The sequence below is a fragment of the Mauremys reevesii genome, linkage group 16, assembly GCF_016161935.1.
Source record: "Mauremys reevesii isolate NIE-2019 linkage group 16, ASM1616193v1, whole genome shotgun sequence".
Taxonomy (NCBI): domain Eukaryota; kingdom Metazoa; phylum Chordata; order Testudines; family Geoemydidae; genus Mauremys; species Mauremys reevesii.
The window spans coordinates 26,861,157-26,885,410 of NC_052638.1; the positions used below are offsets into that span (position 1 = coordinate 26,861,157).

The 24,254-nt window shown below is 46.7% G+C and overlaps 1 protein-coding gene across 5 annotated transcripts in view; it reads right to left on the reverse strand.

The window, feature by feature from the left end:
- Positions 1-22,248, reverse strand: part of LOC120384214 (WT1 interacting protein) — a 115,382-nt gene extending 93,134 nt beyond the window's left edge. For 4 of the 5 annotated variants that reach the window (XR_005588678.1, XM_039502578.1, XM_039502581.1 and 1 more), the window contains exon 1: positions 20,362-22,248. Coding sequence is in view for 3 of the 5 variants with exons in the window: in XM_039502578.1 (XP_039358512.1) it covers positions 20,362-21,814 (1,453 nt within the window). In the remaining 2 variants the exon portion in view is untranslated. Of the gene's footprint in view, positions 1-11,364; positions 11,389-20,361 lie in introns of those variants that run through there. The other variant, XM_039502582.1, reaches the window with a different exon arrangement.
- Between the last annotated feature and the right edge of the window lie 2,006 nt (positions 22,249-24,254).

A 24,254-nucleotide genomic window follows, 5' to 3' on the forward strand; every position in this document is an offset into this window, starting at 1 on the left:
TGACTAAACAAACAGGGAGAAAGGGAGGAATGGGGCATGGCTCCATCCCATAATATGCTGGGTAACCCCATTAACCTTATCATGACCACTTTACTACACACTGGGTAGTACAAGCCCTGGGGGCACACATGGCCATTATGATGCTGAGCAACATTAGGGCTTCAATCATTAAAACAGTAAGACCCAGGCTTTCCCGCTGCAGGGCTGTGAAACTGGCACCTTCCCCCTTTTGTCTGAAAAGCGCTTTTAACACATTTACAAAACTCCATCTCTTGCAGGATCCTAGCACATCCCATTCCCATCGGCAGAGTACAGGGGTGCGACTCTGACCGCAAACAAACTAGTCAATCATCAGGTATCCATCTGGGGCCTGGTCTACACAGGAGGATTCTTCTGTTGACCTAGCTACCTTGCAGAGAGGTGCATTTCCAACCTTGACAGAAAAACCTCTTCCGAAGCATTTACACCACAGCAGCGTAGCTGCAGTTCCACAACTGTGCTGCTGTACTGCAGACATACCTGAGAAGCTGGGAGTTTTGCTAGACTTACCCTTATATATACACACACATGAATCAGGATCGTTATTTTAATGTTATTTTATATTAGTTCCAATTGCAGGTCTGTTCATTTTGACAGTGTCCCTTTAACTGCTTTTGTGTGTCAATTCAAGGAATAAAATCGATCAGCTACTTAAAAAGCAAGATACTCAGAACAAAACAGAAGTGATGTAAACGAGGCAGTTTGCCTTAAGTATTATACAACAGGTGAATCATAGAATATCAGGGTTGGAAGGGACCTCAGGAAGTCATCCAGTCCAACTCCCCCTTAGTTCTACAGCATCATAGCAAGCACATTCTGGAAGCTGCACAGCAAAATGCAGCACAAAATCAGCTGTATCACAGTACGAGATGTGACTCAAGAAAATCAGATGTTTCAGCCGTTTTTCGCACGTAGGGCCCTAAAGCTAAACATGGCCCAATCTTTGTGGCACACTGGTTTTACAACAGAGTAACTCCATGGATTTAAATGGTTATTCCTGATTTACACTGCTGTAGCTGAGAAGAAAACAACCTGCGCTGTATCTGTGATTTATCAGAGGGGTAGCTGTGTTAGTCCGGATCTGTAAAAAGTGAGAGTCCTGTGGCACCTTATTGGAGCATAAGCATATTCACCCACGAAAGCTCATGCTCCAATACATCTGTTAGTCTATAAGGTGCCACAGGACTCTTTGTTGCTCTGTGATTTATGTGAAGGACTAGGTAAAACAAATCTCAGTTTCTAAGGATACCAGCAATATGGGCTTGAATAGATTATGGAAAAAATTAGATGCTGAATTCTCAGAGCAGTTCCAAGTTTGGAATCTAATACACTTGCCTGTTGTATAGCACTGTTTTCTCTCTGGTGTTTAAATCTGGAAAACATGGCCCTGATTAACAAATGGGCAGCACACCAATTATGGGGAATAACTACTTGGCATGAAGGGTTGCATGACTGCCATTCATTAAAACTCCTCTTTCGCCTCTGAGCAATTAGCTATTTCCCCATGCTGCACCTGAAGGTTGTGCAACCCACAAAAGGTTAAAAACATGTCAACTGCCACAGCTCTAGGATAAACATTTTCTGAAAGGAACAGACTCCTTCCTCAGCATTGACTCAACTGTTCTTTCCAACTGTCCAGTAGAAGAAGAAGCAATTTTGTGCAACTCTAGGTTCCAGCGCTCTTCTTAGAGCACGTTTTGCTTCTTTCCATTTTTCTTGGTTCTTTAAAAGGAAATTTAATATTCCTTTGGGGCGGGGGTGCAAGTGATTTAATGATGGATTCTGTGTAGACTGAAGGAGCAAATCCTGCTCCTGTTGAAGTCAATGGCAAAAACAGCTGAGCAAGCACCTAGACAGCAAATGGTCAGGTAAAGTAATCAATGTTTCTTTGGAATCCAAAGACAATACTCGAGTATACTCTATATTAAGCTAATCCTCTAGGGTACGTCTGCAGTGGAGCTGGAAGGTGTAATTTTCAGCTTGAGTAGTCATACTTGCTCTAGAACAGGGGCAGGCAAACTTTTTGGCCTGAGGGACGCATCAGGTTTTGGAAATTGTATGGAGGGCCGGTTAGGGGAGGCTCTGCCTCCCCAAACAGCCAGGCATGGCCCAGCCCCCGCCCCTGCTTCTCACCCCCGACACCCCACCCCCCCCAAGGACTCCTGCCCCATCCAACCCTGCTCCCTGTCCCCTGACTGCCCCCGGAACCCCCACCCCAACTGCCCCCCGCCGCCCCATCCAATCCCTCCTCTCATTCCTGACTCCCCCCACCCCAGGATCCCTGCCCCATCCAACCCCCCCTTCTCCCTGACTGCCTCCAGAACCTCTGCCCCATCCAACCCCCCCTCCTTCCTAACTGCCCCCCAGGACCCCTGCACCCATTCAACGCCCCCATTCCCTGCCCTCTGACCACCCCAACCCCTATCCACACCCCCGTCCACCACCCTGAACTCCCCTGCCTGCTATCCAACCCCATCTGCTCCCTGCCCCCTTACTGTGCTGCCTGGTGCGCTGGTGGCTGGCGGTGCTACAGCCACGCCGCCCAGAGCCCCAGGACAGGCAGCCGTGCTGCGCAGCTGGAGCCAGCCACGCCACCGCACAGCACCGAGTACCGGGTCAGGCTGCAGCTCTGCAGCTGTGCTGCCCAGATGCCCAGAGCATTGCACTGGCAGTGCGGCGAGGCTGCAGGTGAGGGGGAACAGCGGAGGAGGGGCTGGGGGCGAGCCTCCCGGGCAAGGAGCTCAGGGGCTGGGCAGGAGGGTCCTGTGGGACGGATGTGGCCCGCGGGCCGTAGTTTGCCCACCTCTGCTCTAGAACTAATCAAGCTAGTGCACTAAAAACAGAAGCAGAGCCAGGGCAGCAGGAAAGGCAGGGGTAGGCAACCTATGGCACGCGAGCTGATTTTCAGTGGCACTCGCACTGCCCGGGTCCTGGCCACTGGTCCGGGGGGCTCTGCATTTTAATTTAATTGTAAATGAAGCTTCTTAAACATTTTAAAAACTTTATTTACTTTACATACAACAATAGTTTAGTTATATGTTATAGACTTATAGAAATAGACCTTCTAAAAACATTAAAATGTATTACTGACACACAAAACCTTAAATTAGAGTGAATAAATGAAGATTCGGCACAGCACTGCTGAAAGGTTGCCGACCCCTGGGCTAGCCACTACCACTAGTGCATACCAAGCATCTTGGAAGGGATTGTACTTGGGACAGCTAGTCCCTCCTGCTGTGCCGCTACACTTCTATTTTTAGTGTGTGAGCGCCGTTAGAACTAGCACAGGTACGTCTAGCTGAGCTGGAAATTACTCCTCCAGCTCCAGTACTGATGTTCCCTTAATCAGATCACCTCAAACTTTCATTTCTGATCAGTTGCTCTGGGGGATAGTCAGACTTGCTCTGCACACACAAATGGATCTCAGAAGAAATTCTATATGAGGAGCAAGAACACATGCTCCTTAAAAGGCTTCATTCTGTGCCCATGACCACCAGATGCAGGATTGGGCTCTAAAAGCCTAAATTCCAATGGTCCCAGTTCAGGAGAGAGACTGTCCATATTTTGCTTTATTTTAGAAAAATAGCACTTTCCACAAAACGTCTCCGCAGAAGCTCTCCAGTTCCAGCACGTTTCAATGGTGTTAAAAAGTATGGGCCAAACTCTGCTCTTAGTTATATCAGTACAACGCCATTGGTGTCACTAGTATCAAATGCAAGCAGAACTTGGCCCATTGCTCCTATTGTCCCCTCAAAGACCCCTATTTCAAATGCTGAGAAAGCTGCAAGTTACATGTCAGTTGTATAAAAACAAACATTACATTTCATAATACCTTTGGCTTTGAGATACTAAACCCTAGAGCCAAATGTTCAGAATGCAAATGGTTATGCCCAAAAATTCCATCCATTTTCACATGCATCTGCAGGTGCAAAACCCTCAGATATGCTTGTAAAGGGAATGCTATCTGCGTGATGACCTGGCGTGCATGTGCAAATGCAGTCTAGAGGTGTGTACCTAATTTTTGTACATGCATGCAGCTCTCAAATGATCAAAGATTTAGCTCAGACCATTCACAATGTTATTACTGTTGTAATTCACAAACAATTCCCTGGATCACTTGGGATTAACAACAGCTCCTGCTGACATAATGGGAACCCAAGTTCAAGAGTGACCTTGTTACCGATGCTCCTTGTGGCAATGGAGGCCAGAATCCTCATGGTAATGGAGAAGAAAGCCAGCTGCAGCACCTATTACCATCAAACCCCATTTTAGGCCCACTCCATGCTCTATTGATGATGTCAGAGTTGTCAATGCATCTCAACTATGAATAGAGATGGGTCTGTAACAGACTGGAAGATGCAGACAATGACCACAAAATGCAGGGCAGGGCAGGGGAAACTTTGTCTGGACTGGCAGGAAAAAAGGCTGGAGGCTCCTTTAAGGTTCCCCCCCACCCTTGTGAATTGGGAAGAAGATGGCTGGGAAGGGGCCTGAGGGGAAGGATGCGGGGGGGAGGTTGGTTAGTCTGCTGTGGGCATTGTGCTCCTTGCCTCATTTGGGACTAGGAAGGGATTTTTCCCTCACCCATCAGAATGGCCAGGGCAGGGAGGGGTTTTCCACCTTCCCTGCAGCAGCTGCAGGACCTGGTGGTGTATATCAGGAGTTACGGTTCAAGATGTCACAACGCAGCAGGTGGTAGATGTCCAGTGCAGGCACTCATTCCATAAGGGGTCCAGTTCCCAAATAAACTGGATTGGAAGTGGGCTCAGGGAAAAGCATCCCCTAAAGAGGCTGGGGGATGGAGTCGGGTCTCCTAATGTCTGGAGCAGCAGGGAGAGAATTCCCTGCTTGCAGCTCCTTACCCCTCAATATGGAGAGCGAGCAGCGGGGTTCCAGCAACGGGCTGGGAGCACCTGTAGAGGTTGGGGGGCTGATGACCATCCCCCCACCAGGTGGAAATGATTAAGGAAGGAACCATGACCTGCACTGTATGGATTACTCCCTGTTAGTTCCCAGATGAGTTAAATAATAAAGATGTTGCCTAATTAAGCCACATCCCTTGAATTATGTCTTTCTTTCCACGTGTCCAGGCAATGAAAGGATGGGTGTTTCCCATGCTTGAGAGAGGCCATAGGGTATCCATGGACCACCAGAAGCAGGACCCCCCCATGAATCAGTGTGACTGTTAAACTGACCACACCCGAAGGGCTCAAACTGTATTTGAGGACAGCTTTTCTCTTTATTTTAACTGATTTCCACTTTCTTTTTTAGTAAGAAAAAAAAAGAGAAAACAGCTTGTTTTCACTTTATAGAATTTCTGCGATGCCTGCAGTGAAAATGTTTGCCAATTAAGCAAAAGTTTGTAGGGCTACAAAAATGTCTGAGAAAATTCCCAGTATCTCAACTTTCCACAAAAATGATAACATTTGTAAACTTTTGAATTGAAAATCTGACCTCTATGGCCAAGCTATAAATATAGCTAGATATTACCTTGTGCACTACCTGTCTATTCGGCATGTTAATCATAACAGCAATATTAATACACTTTGCATTTCTACAGTGCCTTCTGAGGAGCTGAAAGCATTTACAGACATGAGTGAATTAATCCCCACGACACCCTGGTGACATAAGTAAGTAAGGTTGCCCTAATTCAAATATTGCTGACAGAGATGAAAGTCTTAGGAACATGTTATGCACCCTCAAACTTGTCTACACTAGGAAATGGATCTGGTTTATCACTCCCATCAAATCCCAGTCCCACTTTTTGAAATGGTATTGAAAATGGTTTTGCCTAATCTACACTTAGTACTTTCCCCATTTTCAAAATAAATCCACACGGAGTCACTGTGGAAAACCATTTTCAGCAACAGTTTAATTTCCTTAGCGATAGGGCTCTGAATAGTCTACTCATGTTTGATAATATTGTTCTAACTCTGCTCCCAGACCAAAACACCCTGGTCACAATGATCAAGGAAACTGTACCGATCTACGTGTTCGTAACCAGTTTGGTTTTGCTCCCACTTTGGACAGGGACAAGCCAGATAATCTGATTAGCTGCATCCATATTTAATTACAGACAATATGAATGTTTCATATAATCAGAGATATTTATCAATTGAGACTGTTTAGGAATAAAGATAAATACAGTAGTTTGTGGTTGATCACTAAATGAAACCACATTGATGGTTGGTATTTTTCCCTTATGAGTCATAGGGTCTTTTCTAAAAGTTTGCTGGCACGCATCAGTGGTGACATTACTGATTTAATAAAACCATTCCAAAGAAATCTGGGATTAGGTTTTAGCAGAAGTGAAATTTTCCAGTAGGAAGAGAATGCCGTGCTTTGCTGCACTGCAAACCATTATAGCACTGAATGTCCTGTTATGCTGTTGTCTTAGATTTCAGATGATCAGCAAGGCACTACTGAGTTATGCTGATCAAAAATTAAAACAAAGCATGACAGGGTTAAATCAACTGTAGTGAAAAATGTAGCATGCATTGCAGAAGAAACATCTGTTGAAGTCTAGAAACAAGGACACCAAAAAGGTGGTGGGTTTGGTTTTGTTTTTTAAATGAGTTGGCATTCAGCTTAAACTTGCTCTTCTCCCTGGAAATACTCTGCCTACTCTTGGTATAAGATGCCTTACTATTAATGTGTGCACCTGAACTCCTTATCAGTCCAAAAGTGTGTGTGTGTGTGTGGGGGGGGGTGGCCAGAAAACTGTACCTGCAAAACAGGATAGGTAAAATTCTGGCCTTGTGACTTCACTGCAGGACAAGCAGGAGGAAAAACTTTGCAGAGGGGGGAAAAAAAAAAAAGACTAAAGTAGGTGAATACAGCACACAAGCCAAAGCCAGAAATGAGGAAGAGAGATGGTATTGTGAAAATACATCTGTGGGTCTTTGGGGGGACCAGGATCTTATATACATTACTAGGAGAAGTGAGGGTATAATCCACACTTAACAATATGGTTGTTTCAAACTTTTCTCTCTTCATGAATTTTCCATAAAAGATCAGTTTCCTCACGTGCTATTAGATTAAATTTTTTTTTTACACTTTCCTCTCTGATACATTCTAATTTGGAGCTGTGTTGCTCAGCTGTAATTGGCCTGGTAAAGTCACATGGCATTCTTTCTGCTTCACCAATTGGATGAGCGTGTAATTGCTTCTGGCCCAAATGCTGAAATTTGTTTCCCACACCATTTGGATTGTACAAAGGTTTGATGAAAGGAGCACAGGGCAAGTTCATTTCAAAATTCAACCAAATGCTCCTGGACATTCGTTTGCATCATTCAGCCACTTGTAATTATTAGCAAATCTTTAAGTCTGTCAGCATTTGGAGTTTGATCCCACTCCCACAGAAGTCAATCGGAGTTCCACTACCGACTTCAAAAGAAGCAGCTCACGGCCTCAGGGTATTTCCAAGGGATGCCACACTACACAGATTTTAGGTACCTATTTCCTGTTAGAACTTGAACATTTCAGGCAGTTAAATGCAGTGCTCTGACATGAATGGCAAATGCCTTCTGAAACTACTAACAACACTTAGCGTCGCCAACCATTTCAGTGAATTCCTTTATGCTGTTTCAGTTCTCTCTGTATAATTTATTACCAATTCTAGTCATAAACATATTTTTAATCCAGGGTTTGGCATAAGTCAAATACTGTATTATATCATTTTAAATGACATTCGTTCTCTCCAGCCACAAATTAAGAAACAGTATTGGACCCAAACTAATTCAGAAGGCAGAAATGTTGCATCATTACACACTATAAAATAAAACACATGGGCTTTGAAAGAACCTAATTGTAATTTACTGAAAGATCTACTCCAATACAGCTACCCCACATTTTCCTGCTGAGACATGGAATGTCAGGATGTGAGATAAAAGAATCCCAATAACTTACTCCACAGGGAAAGAATCAGCAGCCTCGGAATATCGGATTCATACTAATCCAGCCTGCTTTCTCATACTATGTAAAAAGGTCATAATCTCAACCCAGCACAAACAGGACACTATATGTTTCCCAGGAAATGAACACAACCACCTTAAACACAGCGAGGTTATGAGGAAACAGAGCACTATGGTTAACTTCTTGCAGAGGATGGGATGGTGGATGAAAAATATAAGGCAATAACTCTGTTGCAGTGTCGAACAGATGCTGTCAAGTACAGGTCTTTATACCTTTTGGGATGTAAAACTGTTACTAGGCCAAGTTCTGAATTCACTATTTACTCAGGCAAAACTTCAGCTGAAGTATAGGGGAGTTTTACCCAGGTACATTTCAGATTTTGGCTCACTGCCATTATAGTTTGATTTTTGTTCGCAAAATCCTTTTAGAAACTTGAAAATAAAAATGTCTTCTCCTGCCAAAATTGTTGTTTTATTATTTGGCAAACCCTGGTGCGTTTTTTTAATAGCCGTTGAAATCAATATGGTTGTTCGTTTTTTTCCTTGTTCTTAACTATAGATATCAATTATATTAGCACAGCACTGAATATAGGGTCTGTCAGTTTGCTGCTGCTGCAGAATCCGCATGGGGGAAAAACACTTTTTTTTTTTTAAAACCTGAGTCACACATAAAAACTGGCTATTGTTTCTGAAAATAGAAATGTACAATCTGGAAAAGATTTCCCTCCAAACTGTATCAGCTTTATTCACACATTAAATATAGCCAGTTAGACAGTGGCTCTTTCATGTAGAGCTACGTTTCACTCTTAGATACACAGCTAGGCACTGCCACGTACTTCATAAAATGATTTACTACTAATGTGTGTGAATTGTGAATGTGTGGTAGGTGATTTACCACCACACTGGTTATATGCCCCTACATATCTCTGAGGAGGCTCAAGCACAAAGACTATACCAATAGCTGCCAACAGGAGTTAAACTCAGATGGAAAAAAATCCTCACTTTGAATCTTTCTTAAACTGTTAAAATGTTTCTTAAGATGTTTCCTTGACCATCTGAGAAGGTGAATCCTGCTGTTTGTTTTTTGTTTTTAAACAGAGAATGCCAGAGAAGGGTCTGAAGTTACATCCAGGTATTTGACCCCCCCCACACACACACACCCAATCAGCTAGGAGCAGAATATAAATCTAGTTTCAAACTAATGACTATGTCCTAGAGATTAACAGATCTAAAACTCCTCAGTGTTTTATACACAAGAACTTGTCACTTAGGAATTACCAACAACATAGGAGGGTTAACACACCCCAAAACAAAGCAACCTGAAGATGGACTGATCTTTAGTCTTTAAGCTCATTTCTCTCTAAAGATACTAATTGTCAATGACAAGCAGAAAAGACTTTCTCTCTCTCTCTCCACACACACACACACACTTCAAGTATAAATGAAAATCTTTAATTCAGATCTACAGGACTGAATGGCTCATTCCTCCACCCCTTTGACACATGGACTGCATCATCATGTGGCTTAGAAAATCAGCTACGGCGTTCGCACAGACATGTGTGCTGGTAGAATTTCCAGACCATATGGTGATAGTAGAGGGTGTCTGTAAATTCTAAGAATTAAACTGAGACTTACTATGGTGTGGTAGCTCACATGCCCATAAAATGCTAGTGACAGTCAACTGAATCCAAATCCCAGGATCAGAAGCCCTAAGTCAATGTGTGACTATGGCTTAGAAGTGGCCAGTACCCTCTGTATCCACATTATACCCATTCAAAATATAAATCACACAATCAATAAGTTACAGAACTGTGTTCAGACTTCCCTGGGGGAGCAAGGAGGCAGAACCCCAACCAGGATCTGACTCTGATATGGTTTTAGACAATTACTGCTCAGCAAATAGGATCTGGCCTTCTTCATGCCATGGGGCATGGATGCACTAAATCAATTACAAAACCAGTTAAGCTCTGTGTACAGTAGTAGTAAAGCTTTAAAAAACACTTTGTTTGTAGGCTTTTCTAGGGTGCTCATCGCTGTAGTATCTGAGCACTTCACACACACTAATCAATTTAGTCTCATAATGCCCCTGTGATGTAGGGAATTATTATCTCCATATTACAGATGGGAAACTGAGGCACGAGGCGACTGAATGATTTGGCCAAGGTCACAGAGACAGCCTGTGGTAGAGCCAGAAAACTGAGAACCCAGATCTCCCATATCCTGTTCAGGGCCTTAATCACAAGGCACCTTACTGGCATTAACTACCCACCCAATAATTTCCTTGGAGACAGACCTACTCAATAGTCACTAGCCTGAGAAGTAAGCTTACTAGGACAGAGGAAAAAATACTTGCCTTGCGACCCCCCCCCCGCCCCCAAAAGCCATGCTCCCTGCAATTTAAAGGAATGACAGTTGTCACTGTTTATAGTATACACTGTCAATTGTAAAGTATGGTCACTTGACTAATATATTTTTAAATGCAAGTTACCATCTTTCTCTTGCTTTCCTCAGCACTTCTATTCCTTCCTAGCTTCACTCTACTTTTTATCCCATTTCTTTCCTGCAGTCTCCATTCTCTCCCCCTTCATCTTTATATCCCTCTCTCTCTTTCCTTGAGCTGTGTGCTCTGCCTCCTCCCCTGTGTGTACTCTTTCTAGATACTTTCCCTACTTCTCGCCTCTAACTTAGCCCATCAGTCATTCCCTCTCTCCCACCCATCTAGATCCCTGTACCCCATCTCACACACCCTCACCCCATCCATTCACTTGTCCACACCCTCAGACACAGGGCCAGATTAAAGTGAGCCACCTCCCCCAATCCAGAAGTCTCACCTAGGTGCAAAGTCAAATCTCCTCTAACCCCCACTGGCTATGAAGGGGGGCGGTAATGAGATTGCTACCAGGGGGCTCCATCAGCCCTACTTTGGGTTCCATCTTCTGTTGTCTCTAGGTAGAAAAAGTGTCAGATAAATGTAAGCGTCCTTCTGGAAGAGAGAAGCAGCATTCACCCTCTCATGGCTATTGCAGTGGTGGTGGTGAGTCTCTGATAATCAACCACTGCTGCAGCTCCCCTGCATCCACCATCCGCTTTTTTGGGGGCCTCTCCTCTGAGTAGATCCAATGTCTGACTCTACTGTTGAGAGCTTTCCAAGCTGTGGCAACGTGAAATTGACACAATTCTGCTCAGTTTCATGGGTACCCAGAGGATTTCCAATAGCAGCAGTGAGACACCCTCTGTCTGCTTAATTTAGAAAAGCTGAGAGCAACCCAGAGGCACTAGAGCTACCACAAACTTAAATAAAGTATAGAGAGCTATGCCATGCTTTCTGTTTGGAAGGTTATTGTTGTAACCATAATGTCTAGACACTCTTTTAAAGGAATGCTTAGATTATGGAGACATTGATGGCACTCACCCAGTAGCTTCCTAGTCAAAGGAGAGTGAATTTTTCATGCCCTGGATAAAAAAAGATTAATTAAAGAATAATCCCCAGAATAAATTTTGCTTAAAATGACAACTAAAGTGTATCAATTATTATCTTTCTGTGTTGATGGGAATAGGAGAAACATTATAGTTTATGAATAAAGCTTCCTAAGAAATTAGGATCTGTAGAGTAATATTTTAGCAGAAGTGTTCTGGGCACTCAGATTTACAAATTGGGCTGGTAAGTGACAAACAACATCTGAGGCCTGAATACCACTATTAGTCTCAAACTAGCTTCCACTTGTGCTTTCTTAATATTAACACCTGTGCATGCAGGTGCCTGCACAAAACTGTTCACAAACAAGTAAAGTCTGAGGCCCCCAAATCAGTCCTTTGATGTCATTTAAATGTCTCAGTACATATACAAATATTAAAATAAGGTTTGAAATGTGTCAGAAGATACAAAGTAACAAATACCTTAGTGGTCTCAGTACGTTTTCAGAGCTTCATACATTTCCCATGGCTTTGTTCAACATTGTATCACATAAATTCCAAAATTACATTACACACTGACTGAGAGACCCTATTTAAGCCATCATTTGAAGGAGACTGCGCTTTCAAGGGAATGGACTCTCTGCCGGAACATGTACATGTTACGTACCACATATACCAGGATTATATACAAGCTCTCTTAGGTATATGGATTTCTATTACAAGAACAATAAAAACAAACAAGTGTCTTAGGGCTTGTCCACCTGGCAATATTACATTGAGCTAGCTTGTTTGCTGTAATTGCATTGATTAGATATGTGAGCTGAAACGCATCCACACGACTTCATTATGCTGGCTTATGGTGCTTTCCTTGTTAATCATTGTGTCCGCACAGCTCCGCATATGTTCAAATTAACCACACAGCATTCTGGGTAGCTATCCAATGTGGCAATGTTCCATCACTCAGCCATGCTCTGGGATTTTTCTCATGATGTCTACCAGAGCCTATAAGAATTGTGGGACTTGCGGGTCAAACTAATAAACTCCCGTGATTCCTCTCCCAGCACCCCCTAATTCATCCAAATTTTGCCACTGCCACTTTCCAGCTGCTGTCAGACAGCCTAGATGACACATCTGAGCATTGCAATGATGAGAGTCATTGAAACAAGCAAGCATTCTGTTGGCAGTCACGCAGCCAAATGGGTGGCTCAGCGGCTTCGGACAGCTTGAGATGCAATACAGCTAGAGGTAGAGGAGAAGCAGGAGGGTGAAATCGAGCAGTTACTTCTGTAGAGCTTTTATCTGGAGCAGCTTCACTGAGTGGAGCCATGTTTCTGGACTTGGTCAACTAGAAGAGATTGGTGGGATGGGAGAGTGATGCAGAACTGGGATGACCAGCAGTGGCAGGAGAACTTCACAATGCAGAAGGCTACTTTCCTATTGATCTGTGCAGCGCTCACCCAAGAGCTGGAGAGGCAGAACACCAATGTGAGAGTTCTCCTCAGCATGTTGCTAGCACCATCTCGCAGCCTCTCACCCCCAAAGTGCTACTGGTCAGCAGCTGATCAAGTTGGTATTAGTAGATCAAGTGTTAGGGCTGCTGTCATGAAGATTTGCAATGCCCTGTGGAAGGTGCTGCTGGGCTGGGTCATAAAGCTTAGCAATAAATAGGAGGTTATTGGTGGCTTAGCATGGATGAGGTTTGCAAACTGTATAGGGGCTACTGATAGGACACATGCCTATTCTTTACCCCAACACCAGGCCAAACATAACAGGAAGGGGTATTTCTCCATGGTGCTGCAAGGCCTGATTGAACCTTCCACAATGGCCACCAGTATTAATGCGAGTTCTAGAAAGGTCCATGATGCCAGTTTCTTTAAAGAGTCAGGCCCATTCGCTGGAATGAGCTAGGGAATTTATGCTCCCCTGACCACCATGGACATTAATGGAGTTATGATTCTTCCCTTCACTTCGGGAGACCCAGCTTATCCCTGCTTCCCTGGCTGATGAAGCCTTTTACTGGACCCTTGACAAGAGAAAGGAACAGTTTAACTGAGCAGTTGCTGAATGACAGTGGAGCATGAGCTTGAAAGACTGCAAGGCTAGATGACGTGACATGATATGACACTTCTCATTATGTGCCTTGTGGGATAAGGGCTTGCTATCTCTTGCACCTCACCTGAGAGAGCCAAGAGCGGGAGTCTGGGTGGGCGTAGGACGTGGAACGGCTTTCTGACCCTTACAGACAGCCAGAGAAGGTGCCTCTGACAAATGCCCCAAGTGGCCAGGCAAACAGGGTCAGGGATGCATTATGCTCTTACTTTGAGGCTCGAGAGTAGTTGTGAATAACGAACGTGCTATAACCAAAGAAATGACTGAAATGTGCATGTGTACCAATTTTATTAGGAATTGATCCTATGGGGGGATGTTCTATGAAAGATGGGGGGGAAGCTGTTCGCAATGAAATTTTTCAGCTGAGTGGTACCAAAAGAAAAGTTAGAGTTTTCCAGTAGCACAGATAATAAATAGCGCCGCTTGAATTAAAAGAAAAGAAAAAGAAAGCTGACTGTCGTACGGACTTCAGACCAAGAGAACTGTGGCCTGCCCAAAATGGAGAAGGCTCACAAAGTCCTGCAGGTGAGGCGCAGTCAACTTTCCTTCTCCATGGGGTTGGATTGCTGGGGGAAGGGCCTGAAGTGTGGCTGATTGAAAGGGAGGTTACAATATATGATGTGTTCTCCATAGTGTGCAGGCCATTGCCAAGATGGGTGCTGTGCCTGACCTTTGTAACAAAAGGTGCTCCCACAGAGATTTGCCTCCGAATTGTGTCCCTGTCAAGACCCATATCGTCCATTCCAACTGCTCCTGGAAACCGTCCCTCCCTGGCCCCATGTCAGGATGCAGTTAGTACCTTGAATGTTTCCTCTCGTCTTTTTCCTTCCTTCCAAGGTCTGTCAGCTTCTCAGCAGGGCCGTGGAAATCAAGGAAACCAGAAAAAGCACAAGGACTTATTGTCCCAATCCTAGTCTCCATGCCAACGATCACAAAATGTTGCTTTCCCCACAATTTTGGAATGCCATTCCCCACTCTGCCGGGGGGCGGGGGTGGGAGGAGGGAATTCACTTCAAGGTGTTTAGACATTTTCCAGATTATTTCCCCTTTGTAAGGGACCTCTGTAAAAATACACTGGGTGGCTGTGGTGGGTTTAGGTGGGCGGAGGGCAGCAGAGGGCAGGTTAGTAATTGCATATGCACCCCTGCAGGCCAACCGTAAGCTGGAGGATGTTCCCTGAGGCAAATCCTCAGGAGACATAGAAGGGTCTTGTTAAAAAAGACAATGGGCAAACCAGGAAGATATGCAGCGTGGCTTATAGGTGTCCCTCCATCTGGAGCAGGCGTGGAAGGGAAACAGTAGCTATGGTCAGTCCCGGGAGAGCTGCACTGCCTTGTAACGCATGTGCCAAAATACAAGCTGTGCCTTAAGTTCTCTTTTATGACACTGGCAGATCACCATAAAGTGCACTACAAAATAAACAGAACTCTGCAGTCATTGTTCTGAATCCAAGAGTGTCAAATACCCACGAATGCCGTGTACTGCCTATGCATTTTGAAACGTCTGTGAAGTCTGATTTGGGTTCAAGTTCAAGCTGAGGACATTTACAGAACCGGGAGCCAAATTACTTCTTCTGTTGCTCTTTTCTCTTTCCGGGTCTGCAGTTACGATAAGCATCCCTGCCATGCAACGCCTTTGCTTGTTTTAACCCCCGTGCTGCTGCTCTCTTGGGTGGGGGAGGGAAGGGGGTGGCAAGGAACAGGGGGAAGGGAAGGAGAGCAAGCAGGAAGCCATTTGAGAAGGGTGCATGGAGGCAAACCTGGCTGATGGGTGTAGAATTTGGTATGGCCAAGAACTAAAAGTATAACTTTACATCTCCGGTGCAGATGTCATGTTGAGTACAGTGCGGGAGTGAAGGGGTTAAACGTCCCTTACGTGGGGAGAGGCTTCTAGCCCCACCTAACATGGCAGCAGTACCCAGAAAAAAGTAGTTTAAATCCCCCCATGCTGTTGTCTTGTAACACAGTACACACCACTTCCTGAGCAGCTCCCCCCGGCTGCGTTTTCAGGCTGGCTGATAGTAGGGGTCCCCTGAACAGCAGTATGTCTAGCTGTCCCGGCATGGGATCCCCATATCTGATAGGTCACGCAGTTCTTGGCCACCCAGAAAAACCTGCTCCTTGTCAGACCCCATGGGCTATGCGGGCTCCAGGGTGCTTGCCTCGCTGTCTGCGGTGCCTTCTGGAAAACTGTCCACCACATAATTCTTGAGCACAGTGGTGGCATCACTTGTAAAAACATGGTCCAGGTCCTCATAGTCTGGGCAGGGAGTGGAGCATTACCAGAGCAGCTGTGCTTGTCCCTTCCCTTCTCTTGGAGCTCCTTTGCTCGGCCTCGGCCCTGGGCCCAGCTCTGGGCATGCTCTGACACAGTCTCGTACATGCCTGCATTCTGGAGACAGAGGAGACTGAACACGCAGCTCTCCAAAGAGGGCAATCAAGTCCAGGAGCTCTGCAGGCATCCATGGGGTGGCTTTAGGGCACAGCTGCTATAGTGGGGATGTGACTCTGGAGGGGTGAACTCACCATTACCTGGCACTGAGAAGGGGCTCACTTGACTCAATGCCAGCACGTAAATGGAGAAGTGACAAGATGACCCTGGAGTAGTGGTGTCCATACAAGCACACAGACAGAGCAGTCCAGGTGAGAAGCAATGCAGCGTGAGATAGCAGTGGGAACGGCTGCCAGCAGCAGAGTCATGGAATCAGCTAAACCTTAAAGCAAACTCACTCCAAAGTGGCGTTACTCCTGTCCCAAGGAGGATTACTTAGGGTACATCTATACTACCCGCCACATTGGCAGATAGTGTTCTCTGTATCGGGGATCGATTTATCGCATCTTGTCTGGACACGATAAATCGATCCGCGAATCGACGCCCATACTCCACCTCGGCAGGAGGAGTAAGCAGAGTCGACGAAGGAGCTGCAGCACTCGACTCGCCACCATGAGGACGGTCAGGTAAGTCAAACTAAGATACTTCAACTTCAGCGAATAGCGTAGCTGCAGTTGCGTATCTTAGTTCGAACCCCCACTTTCAGAGCTAAAACTTTAGTCATTCAGGGGTGTGAAAAAAAAACCACCCCGAGCGACAAAAGTTTTAGCGCTAAAAAGCGCTAGTTTAGACACCCTCATTCGGGGTGGGTTGGTTTTTAAATCTCCGGGAGAGCTCTCCCCCAGCGATAAAGCATGTCTACACTACCCATATCACAGAGCTACCACGGCCACGCTGTAACATGGGCAGCGTAGACATACCCTTACTGCAGCAGCCAAAGATGCCAAATAATTCACTTTAAAAAAAGATTGTGTGTGGACATAAGGCACCATCAGGCATATAAACTAAAGTTACTTCAATGTAACATCCCCATGTAGACAAGCCTTCATTCTGAACAGAGGTTATGAGGACTGGTGTTGAGAGAGACTAAAATTAGCAATGTCACAAGATGTAAATGTACTTAGTAGATATTTAGGCTGATCCAGTTAAGGAGCATTACACCATTTGCCCTGTTTATTACACTATTAGAGCTAACACTTTCATTTTCTACTGGTAAAATTATAGCGTGCCTAAATACTGCAGGTGTTTGACGGTCTTCCGGACTAATCTGATACTTCTTAGTGGAGTGCTCCTTTTACGTACTGATCTGGGTACAGAGGCTATGGTGACTAGGTAGCCAGGCCTTTAAGTTCATTTATATGGGTGTACGCCAGATGCTTAGTACTGTGTGAATGCAGTAGCGTATTTCTATTGCCTTTGATTTACTATCAGTGAGTGTTAGGAGAGGCTTCCAGAGACCACTTAAGCAGTATCCAAGTGACTAGCCATTATATCTATCAGAAGAAGACAGCTTCCTGCCCCATCACTCTGAGCCTCTTGCAGCTCGTAGTACTGCTCTGATTATATTTCTTTTCACCCTTTCAATCTTTAGCCACACAGGGTGCAACCCTGAAGTGCTCACTCAGGCAAAACTCACCCTTCACTTCACTTTGACTCAAAGAACTGCACAATCAAGCCCACAAAGTCCTATTAAAAACAGCAGTAATTTAAATAAAATAATAGGTGCTACAGAACACTGATAATCTGTGCTATGCTGTTTTAAACCCTATCTGATGTGGGTCCTGGCTACCAGAGAGACTTCTGTGTGCTAAGGTCTGCTGGGAGGTTTGCAAACTCTCCTCGATATTAATTTCTGAGCAATAGGGGCAGGACATTCTTAACAGAGGGTCCTGGACTCCGAAATGTGCTTCTCCCATCTGTCTGACAGAGCCTCAGTCTGTTGATCTTTAGGGTATATTGCAACGTGTTGTTATAGATTATACATGCACCTCCCGACAGTTGCGAAAGACAAATTCTGTGCCTGTCTCCTGATGGACTCTTCCATCCTCTCCGAGTTACTCCCATGCCACTAGGAGCGGCTCTATGTATTTTGCCGCCCCAAGCACTGCAGGCAGGCTGCCCACGGCGGCTTGCCTGCGGGAGGTCCCCGGTCCCGCGGATTCGGCGGCACTCCTGCAGGAGGTCCGCCGAAGCCGTGGGACAAGCGGACCCTCCGCAGGCATGTCGCCGAAGGCAACCTGCCTGCCACCCTCGCAGCAACAAGCAGAGTGCCCCCCGCAGCTTGCCGCCCCAGGCACGTGCTTGGCGCACTGGTGCCTCCCCTGCATGCCATTTCACTGCACCAGAAGGCTTTTAGAGGGCCAGGGCTATCAGGTTATGTCCTCTGCTCTGAAAGCATCTTCTCTCCTACCCATCTCTGTCTCCTACATGTGTCTCTTAACCCACTTCCTATTGCTCACTCTCGTTTCACCAGCGTTAAAATTCCTATTTCAATTCACAGGAGTCTGAGAACCACAAAGCAACAAATGTATAAATAGCATAAATATCTGTGCAAGACAGGTCCTTTCTGCTGCTCTGGAATGTTCTCAATTACCACAGCTGCCCTTCTCAGGTCCTTTTCTGTGCCAGCCAGCACCTCACTGGCACTCCAACCTCTTGCACGGATGTGGCCATGAGTGTCCCTCTTTCAGCTCCTACCTCTCCTGCGGAATACTATCTCACAATCCAAAATGCTCATTAAATCCATTAAAATAATATGGATCCTGGTCCTCCAGAACATTCACATGAGGTAAAAAGAACATGCCTAATAGGTAAGGTCTGTCTCTCCTCTGCACCCAGTCTGAGTAAAAGGGTAGGGCACTGAAGGAGGGAAACTTTCCCCTCAAAGGCCACAGAGTCTGTTGCACTGTGCCACAGGGGGCAATGACCAGCTGACTGATGCATCAGTGCATCCACTTGCCTTTCCCGGCCCCATCTCCAAGTTGCAGGGCAAAGGCAGCTGGAGCTCCACGAGAGCTCTCATGGAGCCTGCTATACACAACCTAGCAGGGCACCCTCTGCAGAACCTGAATCTCTAATCCACATGAGTGCATGTGGTCTACGAGGTCTTCCAAGATCCTCCCTCCCTACCCCACACCCTATTTGGCTGCATTGGGAGATCCCCATTCTCTACAGGTGCTGGGGCAGTATTTGCAAGCTCTCTGTAGTTGTCTTTCAAATGCAAATATCTTGGCCATTTCCTTTCATTTAAAAAAAATATACCAAATGGGCTTAACTTACACTGCGGACTAACTGCAAAATGCATTCATTTGTTTCACGGAGCTTTTATTGTTCAGAAAGACAAAAACAGACAGAGAGGAAAGGAGAAGATATGCAGGCAGAGTGACTTAGCTGCAGCCTGGCAGGAAAGGATCTCATCACCCCAATCATCTCTTCTCGCTTTCTAGGTGCGAATCCAAGCTGTGTCACACTTGTGTGCTGTGAAGAGCCAAGCAAGGCCTTGCAGGCCAGAAACAGCCTGTGCCAGAGGCTCCTGTGAGCATCTCTCATGTTGAATCGGGACAAAGATTTTACTGAAGCAAGTCCTAAAACTGGCTTCTCCAGTTTGCCCATTGTTTATAAAAACAAAACTATGGCAGCTGGGCCAAAGACTTCAAACGTATCTATTTCAAATCACATGAACTTTAGAATACAAGTTTGGGAGTCCTGAAAAGTTAGGTTTAGAATGGAAAGACAATTAACCATACCATACCAAACCATGCTGGCACAAACAGGTGCTTCTATAATACTTTATGCAGTCACACCAGAGAGGGGGAAAACAAGGAAAATGACAAACTGCAGAAGGGATAAACAGAAGGGGAAAGTCTCCAAAACAAACAAAACACAGATTTTTGACAGAGGAACAGCATAAAAAGCAGCTTTTTTAAAAAACAGATCTAGTGTAACTAGTGGAATGGACCAGGAGAAATGCAATCTAAAGCCAGAGGAATACAATTAAGAAACCTTTTTTTTGTTTTTTTAAATTGGTCCTTTAGCTCTGGACTACAGCAGACTTTAACAATATGCCCCTGGGTAAACAATCTGGATGGAAAATGGCCATGAATGTCAGTGACTATTTTCCTACAGATAAAACTTTTAGTAAAAATAAGGTCTTATAAGGGATCGGTTTTGAATAGTTGGACTCTTACAGGCTAATGCTTCTAATGTTGGGTCTTTCAAGACTGGATTCCCTCATGCCTGTCTGGAACGTACACAGCAAGTCAACCAACTTTCAACCAGTTCTGCTCATCGTGTGCAGCGGAACGTCCAGGCTAAGCTCCAGTCTGCTGTGGGACAGCGGCCATAGCAATGCGACCCCCTCTCCTTCCCCTCACAGCCTCCTGGGCCAGGCACTAGGGTGACCAGACAGCAAATGTGAAAAATCGGGACAGGGGGTGGGGAGTAATAGGAGCCTATATAAGAAAAAGACCCCAAAATCGGGACTGTCCCTATAAAATCGGGACATCTGGTCACCCTACCAGGCACTCCCAGAGACAAGCAAGAGGATGCCACTTACCAAAATATTCCTTCTTCATGTGCATCTCTAACTCCTTCTCCAGCTCCAGCGTCAACGCTTCCAACCTCCTCTCTGCCTGGCTGGGTCCACTCTCCCTGGACGGGGTGACCTGATACGGAAGCTTGAATTTGGGAGCTGAAGCGGACCCTTTGGTGGGGCTGTAGGTGTAGGATGCTAACGCCCCTGAAGCCGAGTCAGGGTTGGAGGCAGCGGGATGCTGCTGCTGCTGCTCGTGCCTGGGATAAGCATCTCCATGCTCCTGCGTGGGATTTTCCTCCTGTAAACTTGGCCCCAGCATGGAAGAGCGGGGCGAAGGCAGCTGGAGCTCCGGGTACGCGCTCATGGAGCCTCTGGAGCTTCTGGAGCTATGGCTGGAGATGCTCGACCTGGGGCTGACCACGGACGGGTTGCAGTTCCCCACCGCCCCTGTCCGACCATCCTGGCTGCAAAGGCTGGACCTGGGGCTGACCATGGGGAGCCCCGGCCCGGCAGCCCCATCCAGCTCGGGATTCCCCGGCGGGCCGTAGCGGGAGTCCGAGTAGCTGGAGCGGGGGCTGGCGGTGCTGGAGCGGGGGCTGACGTGCCGCTGGTCGTAGCCCATGCTGATGCCGCTGGTGCGGTTGCTGCTGGGCTTGCTCCCGCAGTCGTAGCTGGTCAGGCTGGCCCGGGGGCTGGAGTGTTTGCTGGTGTCACTGGCCGTGCTGGCGTAGCTCGACCTGGGGCTCAGCGCGCCGCCTTCGTACTGCACCAGGCTGGCCCGCGGGCTGCTGTATTTCTCCTGCCCGGGCACCACCAGGCTGGCCCGCGGGCTGCTGTATTTCTCGTAGCCCGGGGCGCCGCTGCTGCCCAGGCTGGAGCGGGGGCTGGAGAAGCGGCTGAGCTGCTCCTGGCAGGAGGCGGCCAGGCTGGCCCGGGGGCTGGCCGCGTTGTATCTGCCCTCGGGCCCGGCGTGGGCTCGGCTGCCCGGCGGGCCGGGGTAGGAGCCGCCCGGCTTGGGCACGTAGACGCCCTCGTAGGCGCTGCCGGCGCTGTGCCGGGCGCTCTCGGAGGAATAGCGCCTGCCCTTGTCCGCGAAGCCGCCGTAGCAGGGCAGCGCCACCTCGGAGCGGGTGCAGAGCCCTTCCTCGCAGCAGCCCGGCTCCGGGCCGCCCCCCCGGCTGCCGCCGCCGTTCAGCGAGCGGGGCTGGGGGGCGGCCGCAGCCTGGTACACTTTGCCGGAGGCGGCGGCGGGGTGGGCGTCCCCCGGGGGGGCCGCGTGCTGCGGGGGGGCCACGGTGCCATTCATTTTCTTGCCTCTCGGCTCCGCGATGGCCCGTTGGGCGTCTTCCAGCAGCTCCCTCCGGCTGCCGCTGCAGCCCCGGCCGCTGTACAGCCCGTCCTGGCAGGGCTCGTAGAGAGACAGATCTTCCATGAACTTGCTGGCTCGGGCAATGTCCTGCTCGTACCTCTCCATGCTCCGCCGGCCCCGAGCCGGGGGGAAAGGAAGGGAGGGGGGGGGGGAGAGCCACGAAAGCCGCCGGCCGGGAAGTTTGCAGCAGGGGAAGGCACTTTTCTGCCCAGGCTGCTCCCCCTGCCCCAGAGATCTGCAGCCAGGTGACCCAGCAGCTCCTTGCACCAGGTCACCTGGAAGGCATCCCTGCTCCACAGCCCGTCGCACGACCAGCTCCCTTAGCAGAACGAGGAGAGGCGAGAAGAAAAAGCCCCCGTGTGTCAATTTCCAGCCTTAAATAAGTTGCTCAGGCCAGTCAATGGCGCGCTGCGCGGAGGAATTTGCACTCAGGGGCTGCCTGCCTTCTCCCCCTTTCCCAGCAGCGTTGCACCTAGACCAAGCGCCGGGGACAAACGCCGAGCCTGGGGGCAAGTGCAGCTCCCGGCTCCCAGGGTCTTTGTGGCGCTGGAAGAGATGCACAGAGGCCAGGCGAGGGAGGGACTCCTTTGTGTGGGGCAGGAATGCGAGGAAGGAGACTGGGCGCTGCGTCCCTCTGGAATGTAGTTAATGCTGGAGCCAAACAATGATTTTAACCAAGTCAGCCAGAGAGAAAGAGAGGCTGAGGCTGGAGGAGCTGCCTGGAAGCAGCGAGGTTGCAGTGTAGTTAGCATTCCCTTCATGTGACATTGTTCCTGCTCCTCTTCTCCAGTTTCACAGCCCAGGGGAGGAAGAGGGGGAGCACTGAAGCTCGAGCCTGGAGGAGGTGGGAGCCCTATGCTTCACACCTTGAGGGGTGTTCAAACTTTTCTCCTGAACCTGGGGTTTACAGGATATACATGTAATCTCCTCCCCAGATCTAAATAAAATCGAGCTTGCCAAACAGAGCCAGGAAATTTCAAAGCTGAGGCTGACATGCTTGTCCTGAATTCACACACTGCATTTGCTCCATCTCTCCCCCCACAACCAAGTGGGTGAGTTTAGGAAGTGGAGTGCCAGCGTTCCCTCTGGATTTACTGGGTTTTGTCTGTTTGTGCCACACACTGAGCTATTCTTATTATTCAAGTTCTTAGGGATATTATTTTGTTTTCTTTTAAAGAAAGTTCTGTGCAAGATTATATAAAATGTATGTTACTGATTTATGTACTGAAACAGAAGAAAAAGTAATGATTTTTTGAATAAATATGTTTTCTTTTATTTTTAATTTTATAAAGTCTCTTCTGAGATGGATGCACCTGCAAAGCAGAAAATCTTAAATAATTAAGTATGAACTGCTCATTTAAAACAAAAAACACACTAAAAAACCCTGGCTTTGAGGGAGCCATTCTTGTCTACTGAGGAATTCCATGAGGGAGTTTGAGTTAGAGACTTTATATATAACCCTCTCTTTTCACTCCTTTGCTACTTCCTCAGAGCTCTTCTTTCTGCCTGGAACTTTCCATCATTGGTTTCAGCTCTAATATGAGTATTTCTGAGGCAGTTTAAGACAAACTCATTAAATCATTTTTGACAGGTTTCAGAGTAGCAGCCGTGTTAGTCTGTATCCGCAAAAAAAACAGGAGTACTTGTGGCACCTTAAAGACTAACAAATTTATTTTAGCATCATTTTGAGTTAGCTAAACATAAAAACTATCATTCCCACTTTTTAATAATGCACTTTTTTGCTTGCAAATTGTATATATTTTTGTTAAAATAAATGGATCTGAATTGTTTGCAACTAGTGCTTCAGAGGCACTGCTTTCAAATCAACAAATCTGCATTTAATAGGGTGTTCACATGGATTGCTTGTTTGTTGATGTGGGTGTCATTCTAAACCAAAGAATGAGTTCCTGTAATTTTTATTCGGAGCAGGAGGCCCACTAAATTAAAGTGTTTTAGGTAGGTCTCCCCTGGTTGCCTCAGCCCCAGTGTAGTTGCTCATGTGTTAGCAATTGGGGGAGGGACAGGCCAGGTAGTGGTATTTTTTGCCACTGTGTGTTAGAGCAGTGCTGGTAGAACTCTCAATAAGGCCTAAAATCATTTGATTTTGATGGGGCTCCTCAGGTGCTAAGAATTATAGGATCAGTCCCAAGATTGCATGCCAATTCTGCAATTGGATCATTGCAGACTGACAACCTGCAGCTGTGTGGAGCTGCACAGGGGTTTGCCCAGGGGAATCCAATTGCAAATACAGTAACTTTCTCAGATATTTGTTGAGACTGTACATTTTTAAAAAAAGGATACATATGATGTATATATTGTGGCCCAAAACAATTTCTGAATCAACATGAGTTTAAAAAAAATTATTTATTAGGGTTATATGCCTATGCAGAAGACATTTCTACCCAATTTTATTTTATGTGATGGTCCAGTAAAAAGCATAGCACTACTTGCCATTTAAATTTGTGTGACTTAAAAAATGGTGGATAATAAAGTCTAAAAGCACATTAGAAATTGTTACTGGCCTGAAACCTTGGATACAAAGCTG